The sequence below is a fragment of the Chiloscyllium punctatum genome, chromosome 18 (assembly GCF_047496795.1).
Source record: "Chiloscyllium punctatum isolate Juve2018m chromosome 18, sChiPun1.3, whole genome shotgun sequence".
Classification (NCBI taxonomy): Eukaryota; Metazoa; Chordata; class Chondrichthyes; order Orectolobiformes; family Hemiscylliidae; genus Chiloscyllium; species Chiloscyllium punctatum.
This window is the reverse complement of record NC_092756.1, coordinates 69,654,762-69,669,402: the sequence shown is the minus strand read 5'-3', so window position 1 is coordinate 69,669,402 and position 14,641 is coordinate 69,654,762. Positions and strand designations below refer to the sequence as shown.

Below are 14,641 nucleotides of genomic sequence, written 5' to 3'. Positions count from 1 at the left end.
CACTCACTGTAATAAAACCCCTCACCCATCCCCCCGCACTCACTGTAATAAAACACTTCACTCATCCCCCCACACTCACTGCCATAAAACCCCTCACCCACCCCCCCACACTCACTGCAATAAAACCCCTCACCCATCTCCCGCACTCACTGTAATAAAACCCCTCACCCATCCCCCCACGCTCACTGCAATAAAACCCCTCACCCATCCCCCGCAGTCACTGCAATAAAACCCTCACCCATCCCCCCGCACTCACTGTAATAAAACCCCTCACCCATCCCCCCGCACTCACTGCAATAAAACCCCTCACCCATACCCCCGCACTCACTGCAATAAAACCCCTCACCCATCCCCCCGCACTCACTGCAATAAAACCCCTCACCCATCCCCTGTAATGACTGTAATAAAACCTCTCCAGCCCCCACTCACTGTAATAAAACCCCTCACCCATCCCCCCGCACTCACTGTAATAAAACTCCTCACTCATCCCCCCGCACTCACTGTAATAAAACCCCTCACCCATTCCCCTGCACTCACTGTAATAAAACCCCTCACCCATCCCCCCACACTAACTGTAATAAAACCCCTCACCCATTCCCCTGCACTCACTGTAATTAAACCCCTCACCCATCCCCCTGCACTCACTGTAATAAAACCCTCACCCACCCCCCTGCACTCTGTAATAAAACCCCTCACCCATCCCCCCGCATTCACTGCAATAAAACCCTCACCCATCCCCCGCAGTCACTGCAATAAAACCCTCACCCATCCTCCGCAGTCACTGTAATAAAACCCCTCACCCACCCACCTCCTCGCACACACTGCAATAAAACCCTCAACCACCCACCCCCCTGTACTCACTGTAATTAAACCCCTCACCCATCCCCCCTGCACTCACTGTAATTAAACCCCTCACCCATCCCCCCTGCACACACTGTAATTAAACCCCTCACCCATCCCCCCTGCACACACTGTAATAAACCCCTCACCCACCACCACCACCCCACCACTCACTGTAATGATTTGTTACATGGGGTAAACCCTTCTGCTAAGTTCAATGAGACACCCGGAAAAGCTCATCTCGCCTCGTAATGTGTTTAAGTATGCATGACAGAGAACTCCCCAAATCCCACCACTTTAAAGAAAAAAATTTACAATTTATTCTTTGACTGCAAATTAAAAAAAAACAACTATCTACACTGTAAACCTCCTTTGTCTGATCAATGTATCTACCACCCACTTTACAACAATATAGTGATCTGATAAACCCCCAGTTAAAGTTTACCAAAAAATCAAATTTCAAAACCAGTTAGCTTTGTTGATTCTCCTCTGACTCTTCCTCTGTAGATTTTTCTGGGTCTTTTCTTTGGTCTGCTGCACAGATTTGTTATAAGCAGGTACCTTTCAGAGAGCAATTCTGTGGGCACAGTATGTGTTTGTTGGTGCTCTTTGCCCCTCTGGCTAACTGTTCAAAATACCCAATTTTATATACCCCCAAACATAGGACCGTTTCATTAGTTTGATGTCATCCAAAACAGTAAAATTCAAATTCAATTGGATTTTGGTATCTTGGGGCATAAACAGATTGGCCGAGTTCGAATTTGTTGTATAACCTAGCAACTCAGCTCCAACTATTTGTTTCACAACCAAATATTACAGTTTAAACCTTTTCAGCACACTCTGTGCCTCTCTCGGTCCGTGCCAGCTTCCACTCTCTCTTAAAGGTACAGTACACATCTCCACCTTCATAAGAGACTGCACTCACCGTAATAAACACCCAACCCTACCTCCCCCCACCCCCTCCCTTCCCCCCACCCCCCTCACTTGGTACAGGGTTGGCCGACACTAACCCTGCTAGGAGAAAGTGAGGACTGCAGATGCTGGAGATCAGAGCTGAAAAATGTGTTGCTGGAAAAGCAGGTCAGGCATCATCCAAGGAGCAGGAGAATCAACGTTTTGGGCATAAGCCCTTCTTCTCCAGCAACACATTTTTTGACACTAACCCTGCGACAGGGTTAGACTGCACTCTCTGCAATGAGTGCCCTCACCACTCCACAAATGGACGGAGTCACTCACCACAATGTCCTCTTCAGTCACTCGGGGATGTAGATTATTGACTGTCATTTTTGTTCCCTCTAATGGGCTCAGGTTCAGCTGCAAGGGAGATGAATGAGACACACGTGAACCCTCAGTAACTAAAGCATGGGCTCAATGAACTGGTTATCGGGTCCTGTCAGTTTTGCAGCAGGCCACAAATAAAATAGGGACAGTGGCTCAGTGGTTAGCACTGCTGCCTCACAGCGCCAGGGACCCAGGTTCGATTTCAGACTCTGGTGTGGAGTTTGCACGTTCTCCCCGTGTCGGTGTGGGTTTCCTCCGGGTGTTCCGGTTTCCTCCCACAATTCAAAGGTGTGCAGGTCACGTGACCTAGCCGTGCTAAATTGCCCAAAGTGTTCAGGGATGTGTAGGTTAGATGCATTAGTCAGGGGTAAATGTACAGTAGTAGGTTAGGGGAATGGGTCTGGGTGGTTTACTCGCCGGAAGGTCAGTGTGGATTGTTCAGCCTAATGGCTTGTTTCCACACTGTAGAGATACTACGACTATGACAAAATACTCAGGTTCTGTAGGAATGGTTGAATGTGAATATCAGACTGCAGTGGAAGGCATACCCAAACACTGAGAGCGCCCTGGGGCAGCAGTGTCCTTCCTCACAGAGGAAGCAGGTTCCAGGTGCAAAAAGCAGCTTACCCACTCCTGGACACCCTCCTATATCCTCTATTTTAAAGTCAGCACTTATTGGACTATAAATGAATGTGAAGGCACTCAGAATCAGATGAGGAACAGCCTATAGCCAGTCCAGTTTTGAGAGAAGAGTAGCAGAGCGGAACCATGGATGGAGTCCTGTAGTAGTGCATATTTTACAATCTATGCACATCACTGAATTTCAACAGCCTGTGAAGGCCCATAATGGATCACAAAGAGAGAAATCCACTTGGTCACACCCTCCTCCAGTCAGCTTTGTACCTCAAGTTGGAAAATACATTCCATTCTGCACAGCCTCTGGGCTGATAATCAAAAGCTGCAATTGTGAGGGGCTCATGGGGTCTGGAAGTCAGTGATTAATGTGGACGTCAGGTACCTCCAGAGGCAACACATCGCCAGCTGGGTCCTGCTCCGCCGTCAGTGCTGCCGTTCTTGATGCGTTTGCTGGCGATCTGCAACGTGTGAGGGTGAGAGGAGGCGGAGGAGGAGCAGTATACGAGTCATTCTGGACAACTTTCGTCAGAGGCACAGACTTCCCCAGAGACAGCTGCGAGGCAGTGAAACCAGGCTGCACAAGAGGAGCAGAGGAAAGAAAAGGAGACAGTTTATTGTGGATTAAATGTCACACTCGCCATGTTTCAATCTCATTCACATCACATCGCAGGTGAATCCTCAGACTGCATGATTATTTAAAGCTGAACATTTAAAAATGTCAGACTTTGGTGACCTTGAGACCCAGGTTTCATCTGGGTGTGGTCCTGGCTTGAAGCACTCCCCACAACTATCGAATCACTGCGTCGCTCAAGATTCCTCTCGCTATTTGCTCAGCACCCCGATGTCTAACTGCCATTCCCAGTATTCAATCCTCTCCTTATCACTTGTTATCACTTTATCCATTTGTCACTTTGTTTAATGTCACCTGTCCTCTCATCTGCTCCAGAATTCCTCCAGTTCAAAATCTTTGTTTAATCAGATAGGATTGAAACTGTTCTCTGGTCTATTGCTGCTGACAACACCAGTCCCGTATGTTAATCAGAACCTCTGGTGTAACAGCATCATCCCTCTGTGATAACCAGAAGCTCTGTGACATATGTAATGGGTCAGGGATAGTGAATTTCCACTTGAGGCAGGGGGCTCTGTTTGACCAAGTTCTGGCCTTGATTGGTCTTCCAGTGAGAATGCCCAGAAATAGTTAGAGAGCCAGGAAAGGGATAGTGAGGAACAGAACGGCTGTGAAGGCAACTAAATCTGGGAAGGAACCAAGAATCAGTTCAGACTATTGGCCTGTGGGGAAAAGGAGAAACTTTACATTGAAGGCAGTCCATGTCAGCACCAACTGTGCCTTGGTGAAATAATGTGCAGTATAAAGAGAGAGAATAGAGCTGTGTGTTTAGAAATGGAGACATTAAGGTCTGCAGATGCTGGCGATCAGAGTTGAGAGTGTGTTGCTGGAAAAGCACAGCCAGTCAGGCAGCATCCGAGCAGTACGAAAATCAACGTTTTCGGGCTGGGGCTTTCAGGAAAAAGTTCATTCCTGATGAAGGGCCCCAGCCCGAAAACATCAATTTCCCTGCTCCTCGGATGCTGTCTGACCTGCTGTGCTTTTCCAACAACACACTCTCAACTCTGTTTAGAAAAGGAGCCTACTGTCTAGACTTTGAAGCCTAGGTGCCCCAGACTGTTTTAGAGGCCAGCCTACAAAGCAGAATATAGCAACTTCGGGTGTAACTTAAAAGGTACGATTAATACCACTGCTACATTCTAGCAAGAGTCAAAATAACAGGAGATACCAGATGAATGGAGAAATGGTGTAGGAGGCATGGATTCGGATTCCTAGGACATTGGGACTAGTTCTGGGAAAGGTGGGAGTGGTACAAACAGAATGGGAAAATGCAGATCTACATGGGGATCTGGGTGTCTTTGTATTTCAGTTAAACAGGCATCAAGCAATGGGGAAGGCATATTGTTTATTGATCGTCATTGCACGGGGATTTGAATTGGGAAGGAGGGGTGCCTTACTGCAATTACACAGGACCTTGACAAGACCACAGCTGGAGTAGTGCATGCAGTTTTTCTCTTCCTAGCTAAGCAAAGACATACTTGCCATAGAGAAAGTGCAGAGAGATTCACTCGGCTTATACTGGAGATGGTAGGATGAGAAGACATTGGTTCAAACAGGGCCTGTATTCATCAGTGTTTAGAAGGATGAGAGCTGATCTGATTGGAATGGCTACAATTCTAACATGGCTAGACAGACTAGATGCAGGGAAGGGTAGGTTCCCTGATAGGAGAGTCCAGAGTCAGGGGTCACAGTCTCGGGAAATAAGGTACACGATTAAGCTTTGTGCCTGAACAATTGGGAGACAGACTGAGTGTGTGTATCATGGAACTTTGAGCACAGTGGGAATTTGGCGGAAGAGGTGCTTTTAGCTTTTTAGTTTCAGTTTATACTTTATAAAGGTCCTTTTGGTGGTTTATAGTTTGTAAGGATCATAAATCTGTAGTAACAGGATCAGGCAATAAGGGCACCAGAGTAATTGATGTTATTTGATATTAAGCATCTTTCAAAAGGTTTAAAGAGGTAAATGTTTAAAAAAAGGATAAGGTTCTAAAAGCAGAATGTAGGAAGTTGAAAAATAGGACCTCAAAGATCTCAGGATTACTACCAGTGGCACATGCTGGACAGAGGAGAAATAAAGGATGTATCAGGTGGAAACATGGTTGAAGAGATGGTGTGAGGGGGAGGATTTCAGATCCCTGAGGTGTCAGGACTAGCTCTGGGGAGGTGGGACAAGCTGAACCTAGACAGAACGAGAACAGGTGTCCTTGGTGGAGGATTTGCTAGAGCGGTTAGGAAGACAAGAGGACGGGGGCCTATCAGAGGAGTTGAAGATAGGGGAAACAAGGACAAGAGCAAAAGACAAAGGGGAATAAGAGGAGTGACAGACAGAGAAATCTAAGGCAAGAATCAAACAGGGCCACAGTAAAAATTCATGGGAATATCAAAAAGACAAGCCTTCGGGCTTTGTGCCTTAATGTGCGGAGCATTCACAACAAAGTGGAGGAATTAACCGTGCAAATCGAAGCAAATGGTGCGATATAAGTTGGGATTTGGAGACAGGGCTGCACGGTGTGCGGGGATGGGAACTGAACGTCCAAGGGTATTCAGTATTTGGGAAGCACAGACAAAAAGGAAAAGATTGTGGAGTTGCCTTCCTGGTTAGAGAAGACATTAACACGAAAGTGAGGAAAGATATTAGTTCTAATGACGTGGAATCTTTATAGCTGGAGGCTGACAAATACGAAGGGGCAAAATGCATTTGGGAGGTCTGCATACGGACCCTCCAACTGTATGGATGCTGTTGGCAACAGCATTAAACAGGAAGTTTGTTGTAAATCATAAAATAAAGGAACATCTATAATTAAGAATGTCTTTAATCTGCATATGGATTGGAAAAAAAAATCAAATTAATAACGATACTGCAGAAACAGAATTCCTGGGATATTAAGGGGATGGTTTTCTGGACCAGTACATTGAGGAACCAGCTTAAGAACAGGCCATCCTAGGCTGGGTATGATGTAATGTGAAAGGACCAGCTGGTGATGTAGCTGTGTAAGGTTCCTTAAGGAGCAGCGACCACAATGTAGTAGAATTCCTCATCAAGCTGGGGAGTGAAGTAGCAGATTGAGACGACAGTCCTGAATCTAAAAACAGGAAACTATAATGGTCTGAGATACACATCAAAAATGATAGATTGGGAAAGGTTACTTAAAGGAATAATCGTGGAAAGACAATGGCAAACATGCAAAGAGCACATGGGAGAAGTGCAGCATTGCTCTCTGGTGCACAAGTAAAAGGGGTAAGGTGGCCAAACGATGTGAGAGAAATGAGAGACAGTACTAGATACCAAATCTACCAAGAAAAACAACACAGCTGAGGAGTGGGAGCAGTTTAGTATTCAGTAAAGGGGGACAAGGGCATTGGTCAAGACGGGAGAAAATAGAATGCAAATGTATGCTTGTGAGGAACATAAAACTGACTGTACAAGTTTCTCTAGGTACATGAAGAGAAAAAGATTGGTGAAGACTAGTGTTCCTTACAGTCAGAAACAGGGGAACAAATGGGTAACAAAGAAATGGCTGACCAACTAAATACACACTTTGTTTTTGCCTTTACAAAGGATGACATAAATAATATACCAGAAGTGATGGGAAACACAGGGTTCAGTGAGAGGGAGGAAATAAAGGAAACTTGTATCCATGGAGAAATGGTTTTGGGGAAATTAATGGGATTGAAGGTCGATAATTCCCCAGGGCCTGATAATTAACAGCTCAGACTACTTAAAGGAGGTAAAAACAATGACTGCAGATGCTGGAAACCAGATTCTGGATTAGTGGTGCTGGAAGAGCACAGCAGTTCAGGCAGAATCCGAGGAGCTTCTCCTTGGATACTTAAAGGAGGTGGTCATTTTTGAAGTTTCTATAGATTCTAGAACAGTTCCTACAGATTGGAGGCACGCTAATCTAACGGCACTACTTAAATAGCGAGGTAGAGAGAAAACCAGGAAATGTGCTAAGAGGAGGGGAAGTGTCTTCCCCCACAGAGTGGGGAGCCTATGGAATTCGCTACCACCGGAAATGGTTCGGCAGGAGTTGGATATAGTACAGTGGGCTAAAGGAATCAAAGGGTATGGAAGAAAAGCTGGAATAAGCTCGAGTTGGATAATCAGCCATGAGCAGAATGAATGGTGGTGCAGGGACAAAGGACCAAATGACCTCCCCCTCCTCCTAGTTTCTATGTGCCTGACTGATGTTTGAAATGTCTAACGTCATCTTTCCCCATCATCCTGCAAATTTCTGCCATTCCAGCATTTCTCCAATTTTCTTATTCCTGTATCTGTTTTCCTAGCTCTTTCCAGATCAGAACACTGGCTTTAAAAAAAATATGCAATCATGATTGACCTTAAACCTTTATCCTCTAGTTACACACCCTCCTGCAACTGGAAACAGTTTCTCCTTAGTCACAGAATAACACAGAACTGAAGTGCACTGTATTGGCCCATCAAGCCGGTGTTAACTGTACCAAAACACAGCAGTTTTAGGATGCCTCTTTTAATGCACGTTTCAAAATGATTTAGCTCCCGGTACTGTACCAATCTCCACACAATATCACCAGACAGGTGTTATATTCAAGACATGTATTTGGTTCTCTGAATGGAAACAAAAGAATATCTCTTACCCTCTTTTGAGTAAGGTGGTTTGTCACCGTGCTGAGTTTTGTGGGTTTGTTTGTCGCAGGTATCGAATGCAGGAAACCCTCTTCTTCATCTTCCACATCCTCATCCTCAAGACCCTGAGACAAAATACAAAACTGAGACTAAGGCCAACCCTGCTTCATAGGTCTGTCCAGGGTGGGGCTGATCTCAGAAGTCAGTCACACGGCAGCCTGGTTTGATTATTCCTTTGGCAAAGGTTCAGACTATCACCATTGTACTGGTGGCAGCTACTCACCTGGAACAGGTTACTCTAACTCCATTCCCTACCCTTCCCCCTCAGGCTTGCATGATCTGTGATGACTGGTCTCCTCTCACTGCTTTCTCATTCCACTGACAGTCTCTGTTCTGCATTACCAGTTCACAAGTCAGTGGGAAAAACAATCTGTTTACCCTTTCCATATACATCAGGAGATACAAGTGAAATAATAAAAATAAAACTATAACCAGGCTGACATCACCGTCCTGGACAGGAGGCAGTGTCACTTTAGTGGGCGTGCACACTCAGTGGTAATCTGACTCCCTAGCAGTGAAATATCCATTCATGCTTGGGACATGAAATTGGTTAGAACACCACCTAACAACCCATGACCTGAAACCCTACAGATAGGGCAGGAGCTTCTATCTGACACTGCTGGATACAGACACCAATTCGGACACCTTGTTGGTAATCACCAAAGTTGCATGTCACCTTATACTGTCAAGGATGACACCTGAAAAATGACTATTATTGAAGGTACCTGGGGAAACTGCCTTTGCAATGACCAGACCCTGTGACCCATCGACTGTGGGGCTGAGAGTCAGAAACTGGGAAATTGTGGCCCAGTGACCATATGGGACTGTGACCCTGCAATCGCAGGCAGGCAGTGACCCAGGAGTTGTGTCCTACTAACTTGGGCACCAGAATCCAGCAGGACTGTATTCACCGTTATACATTGCTGCATCTGTATAGCAACTGAAAATATTATTCCTCTCCCGAACTGCTGCCACACCTGCTGAGTTTCTCCTGAACTTTCAGCTTTGGTGTGTTTCAGGTCTCCAGCATCCCCTGCCCCTCCGGTTTTAAGGAGGTACAGTTTAGATATGTGCAGCTCTATGATTTTCAAATTTCCTAGTTTTATATTTATTGAAGTGTCTGTCAGTGAGTGGTGACAGGTAATTAATGGCTCTCTTTTTCCAATGTTCCTGTGGCATTGTAATGCTAGGGAGTGCTCACCTGGTCAGGACTCTGGTCATTCACCACATTAATTCGCATCCCCAAGGGCTGAGACAGCATTGCAGTGACAGGTCTTTTCTGTGAATGTGAAGTGAAAAGTGAAAGTTATTACATTACGTACAACGGCACCTCTATGTAGAAGTACACTGACCAGAGACAGTTCAAAAAGGGCTTGTATTTCAACAGCGACCTTCACAACGTCCAGACCTCAGTCACTGTAGGAGCTGTGACAGCCAAGTATCCTCAGCAAATCCCACATAAAGAACAGAGTTTATGTCATGGACAGGACAATGGGAAAGCAACAGAATCTCCATCCTGTGATCTACCATTTCCTATTCAATCCTCCCAGCAACAATCCCTCCCGACAAAGACTTCCATGTTCTGGATGCCTGTGACTGGCTGCCCCATATCCAGCCTACTACATTCTCACCCAGCTCACCAGCATACAGAATAACCTCAGATCAACACTCCGAAATAGTTTAACATCTCATCTGAAAGGCTGCATCTCGGACAATGCGGCACTCCCTCAATATCAGCACACAAGCTGGATTGGTGCACCATGTAAAGAGCATAGGACTTGAACCTTGTGACACATGAGGCAAGAACAACCCACTCAACCATAGCCGACAACCTGACACCCATAATGACTGCTAGTACCCAGCAGAGCTCTGACCACACTGGGAGGGAAAAAGTGAGGACTGCAGATGCTGGAGCTCAGAGCTTAAAAATGCGTTGCTGGAAAAGCGCAGCAGGTCAGGCAACATCAAAGGAACAGGAGAATTGACGTTCTTCCTCATTCCTGAAGAAGGGCTTATGCCAGAAACGTCGATTCACACTGGGAGGGAGGTCAGGATTGTCTCTGTGCAAGGCACGCCCCAGTTAGTCACAATGAATGCCCCACTTTCTATGGAGTTAATGGACCACAAAGTACCAGCCATTTCAACTGCACGGTAAAGGTGTATAATGTTTTAAACTGCTCCACAGCACTCGTGCTTTCTGTCTCTCTCTCTCTCTCGAGATTTTGTTAAACATTTGTTCATGGGATGCTTTTTTTAAACAGATTTACAGTCTTCACAGGATTTATCTCTTGTTGTAACATTAATTGCTACTTGTCAAAGAAATGTCCAAATTCAACTGCACTTTGTACATTTCCTGATTTCAATTCTGAAAGGTCTGGTTTTAATTTATGTCCCTGAGATCTGGAGTCTTGAAACCAGCAGAATGAAGAGCTTACACCCGAAACGTTGACTCTCCTGCTCCTCGGATGCTGCCTGACCTGCTGTGCTTTTGCAGCACCCATTCTCGACTCTGAAACCAGCAGAACTGGTTATTAAAAGAAACCAAGGAACTGCAGATGCTGGAGACCTGGAACACACCAAAGCTGAAAGTTCAGGAGAAACTCAGGTGTGGCAGCAGTTCGGAAGAGAAAACAGAGTTAACATTTCGGGTTCGGTGACCAGGGATTCTAAGCAGGGGTTCTCAACAGTCTTGCCCATTCTAATGCTATAATTTTATAGCTACACAATGTGGGTTTCTAACCTAAAGGAATGGTTCCTGCATGGGGCGGACTTTGGAAGGTTCTAGTTAGAGCATCTACAACATTCTCAGCCACTTCCTTCACAACCATGGACTAGAAAGCAGCTGGGCCTGGCAATCTGACACACTTCAGTGCTGTAGATTTCCTTGTTAATATTGCTGAGTCCCATTCATGATTTAATTATTAGTTTCCTTGCAAACTCCAGCATAGCAACCTCTTCAATTGTAAATACTGATGTAAAACAATTCGATAACATTTCAACCATTTCCAAACTTTCATTTTCAGTCTCATGGCTTTGTCAGCCTTCTGGGTACCCAACTCCCAGTGAGAGAGAGATTCCCTGCCCAAGTGCTGCCACCGGTGGTACTGTAGGTGGTCCATGGATGAGGAATGTTTTACAACTACAATTGGAAAGCATTGTTTCTTGATTTTATCATCTCTTCCAAGTTTCTTTTCTTGTCCTCTTATTTTGTAGCTGTTCCTTTTTTCCAGAAAAGATCAGCCTTCAGTTCTGAAGGTCGGTCACTGGACGTGAACGGTGTGTTCTCTCCAAGGACATTGCCAGACCTGTTTGACACACTGGCCAGCCAGGCTGACACACTCACCGACCCTGGCAGCACCTCCCCGAAACACTCACACCAGCAACCGCACCCCCTAGACCGAAGCACTCACATTTCCTCCCCCCATCCCCCCCAACCCCCACCCCCAGACTGACAGAGTGACTGGCCAGATGACACATGGGGACAATGGTTTCTTTTGGCACATGTGGTTTTTCAGGCATTGTCTGCTTCTCATTTCAACTTTCATTTTTCAAATACTGTAAGGCTTCACTATTTCATTTCAAACCATATTTCCCGTCCTCTCTGCAGATTCCGTAACCCTCTTCCTTCTCTCTCTCTCTCTCTTTCCAGAGGTTTAAATTCTCTCCATTCCTTCGGCTGTCTAGGCCGGTGCAACACACATTCACGCTCTCAGCTGAATTTAAATGTTTGTGGCAGTGCACCCACTCAGTGGTTAGGGAGTCATTTAGAGATCTCTCCTGGCCATCTCTGATGGGCAGAAATTCAAATCAGCCTGGCTGCTTTCAGGGTATACCCAACTCCCAGCGAGACAGATTCCCTGCCTGAGAGCTGCCATTGTTGGTACTACAGGTAATCCAAGGATGAGGAATTTTTACTGGAGACCTGGGACGTGGGCAAGCTGGCTGGGATAACTGGCGAGGATAAGGAAGGGGGATCAGTGTAAAGGGCATGGATTTGTGTCTTCCCTTTGAGTCCCTCTCTTGCTTCTGATGGTTCCCCCTATTGGCATCTGGTACCTGAGAATACCGCCAGGGTTTGCCGAGCAGTTTGACAACAATGGTGAAGACTCTGGCCCATGGTGAAGGGGGAATCTGTCCCCAAAAGACTCTGGAAAATTCACTCACTGAGACAACCAGATAGAAGCTGCTGAATTGAAAGGAACAATGATTTGCTGCTCTACCAACTATGGGTTGGTTCCCTCCTGTACGTGCTGATAGGCTCACTCATGAACATATCAGCAGCAAGTACAGGTGGGAACCAGCCATGACTGGAAGAGCGGTTGGATAAGTAAGGGCTGCAAGTGACAGAACAGCTGGCAAAGCTGTCAGAGACCAAGCATCACAGTGCAGGTGGGACTGAGATCCAGGGGCTGAGAATTGGGGACAGGAGCAACCTTTTTGCCAATGAAGCTAACTGCCCACCAGTGACAGGATGGGGTCTGTAGGGATGGAGAGTGGAGATGCTCAGGAGGTAGGGAAGAGAGAGATGATGGGTGTAGGAAGGGTGGGAGAGAATGAACAGTTTCAAACTTGCCAACAAAAGAACACTCAGCATACTAGTTGCTATAAAAACTTTAAATGACTGTGGTAATGAATTCCTTGCAAACGATTAAGGAAACTCTAGTTTAAAGCCGTGCATGGTCAAGAGCTATAGGGGAAACAGCAGTGGATGTTATTGTCATGAATACTGGGTCAATTGTTCAATTTATATCCGAGATACAGTAAAAAGGTTAGCAACTGTCTGATTAACATATTCCAGCTTCGTGAATATGCAACGGAAAGGTCATAGCTGTGAACTCACTACAGGAGGGCGTACTCAGGGAGACTACAGAGGGCGTATTCAGGGTCACTATAGAGGGCGTACTCAGGGAGACTACAGAGGGCGTATTCAGGGAGACTACAGAGGGTGTATTTAGGGTCACTACAGAGGGTGTATTTAGGGTCACTACAGAGAAGATAATTAGGGTGGTGGCTTTTCTGTGTCGAAGTTTTATGCTGGTTATTGTGAATAAAACGTTTGTTGCTAACTTATGTCATTACCTGTTTTGGTTTTGAATTAAATGGAGATTTGATCATTACTGAGCTTTTTGATTATTTCTTCGAACTCGACTTCTCTAAGAATCCAAATTCCCCAAATGTCCACTCAAGTACAGGTAATAAAGTTATTACAGGGCTATAACAGGTATTAAAAGAGTTGGAGAGAATGAACAAGGAATCCCAAAATCTAATCCACAGCCCCTGCAAATCACAAAGTGTCCTTTGAGAAATTCTCAAAAGCAGCGATTGGGAAATAAATATATATTTTGTGCTCGGTGCCTGCCAGTTATTGGATGAATACATTTTCTAACCTCCCTGTGATCTCAGTACCACCTGCACTGTGATGCTTGGTCTCTGACAGATTCTTTGCCTGCTGTTCTTTCACTTGCAGCCCTTACTTATCCAACTGCTGTTCCAGTCACAGCTGGTTCCCACCTGCGCTTGCTGCCGGGGCACAGCTGGGATAAAGATGGGAAATCTCAATGCCTTGCTGTCCCATGATGATTTTCTCACCACACTACCAGGCAACCACTTCCAGTTTGGCAGAGTGGAATTAAATTGCATTCTGTTTCCAGGCCTCTGAATAAACTGGTTTGACTCAAATTTGAAAACTTCCATCTTCTGGACGCCCTGACATCATTAGCTGCACCATTCTCTAAGATTATGGTTAATCTACGCCTTGCCTCATACAAGTTTCTCATGGCCCTCAACATTTCAATCTACTTATTTCCTCTTTAAATACACCCAGTGATCTATCCTCTATAATTCCATGGGTCGAGAATTCCAGACTTTCACTACAGTTTGTGAGGAGAAAGCCCAGTGCATCTCAGTTTTAAATTAATGTCCCCTTGTTTGAGATTCCCCCACGAGTGGAACCATCTATTCAACATCTACCCTGTTAAGGCCTTCAGCATCCTGCCTGTTTCATTCTATTAAAGGCCTAATCCAATCAGCTGTTCTTGATAAGTTAAACTCTTCATTCCAGCGATCAGCCCGAGTGAAGCTATTTCAATTACCTCCAAAGCCAGTATTTTCTTTTACATGCGGGGACTAAAACTATACAGAGCATGTCTGGAGTGGCTTCACCCAGTATCTTGTACAGTTCTAACAAGATTTTCCTGTTTTTAAACTTCAACACCCCCCCCCCCAGTAATAAAGGCTAAAAATGTAATTTGGTTCTTAATTACTTGCTACACCAGCATGCTTACATTTCATGCACAAGAACACCCAGATACCTCGGTGTTGTACTTTTGTCAGAGAGCCTCCTCCATTTAAATAATAATCTGACTTTTGATTTCACACATTGCAACATGAAACGCCATCTGCCAAAATCTTTTCCTACTCCCTCAACCTATCTATCTATATCCCCACGCAGATTCCTTATGCTCTCCTACCTATTGTCGTATCATCAGAAAATTATGATCTCGTAACACATCTCCAAGTCATTAAGAGATAGTAAATAATTGAGGCACTAGGACTGATCCTCATTGCATTCCACCAGTTACGCCTTTCCA

The 14,641-nt window shown here is 45.4% G+C and overlaps 1 protein-coding gene across 1 annotated transcript in view; it reads right to left on the bottom strand.

Moving 5' to 3' along the window:
* poldip3 (polymerase (DNA-directed), delta interacting protein 3) overlaps positions 1-14,641 on the bottom strand; it is a 38,161-nt gene that overhangs the window by 8,910 nt on the left and 14,610 nt on the right. The window contains exons 3-6 of the mRNA XM_072588429.1: positions 9,253-9,330; positions 8,003-8,116; positions 3,140-3,331; positions 2,077-2,154 (exon numbers count right to left, since the gene is read on the bottom strand). Coding sequence (XP_072444530.1) covers positions 2,077-2,154; positions 3,140-3,331; positions 8,003-8,116; positions 9,253-9,330 — 462 coding nt within the window. The remainder of the gene's footprint in view (positions 1-2,076; positions 2,155-3,139; positions 3,332-8,002; positions 8,117-9,252; positions 9,331-14,641) is intronic.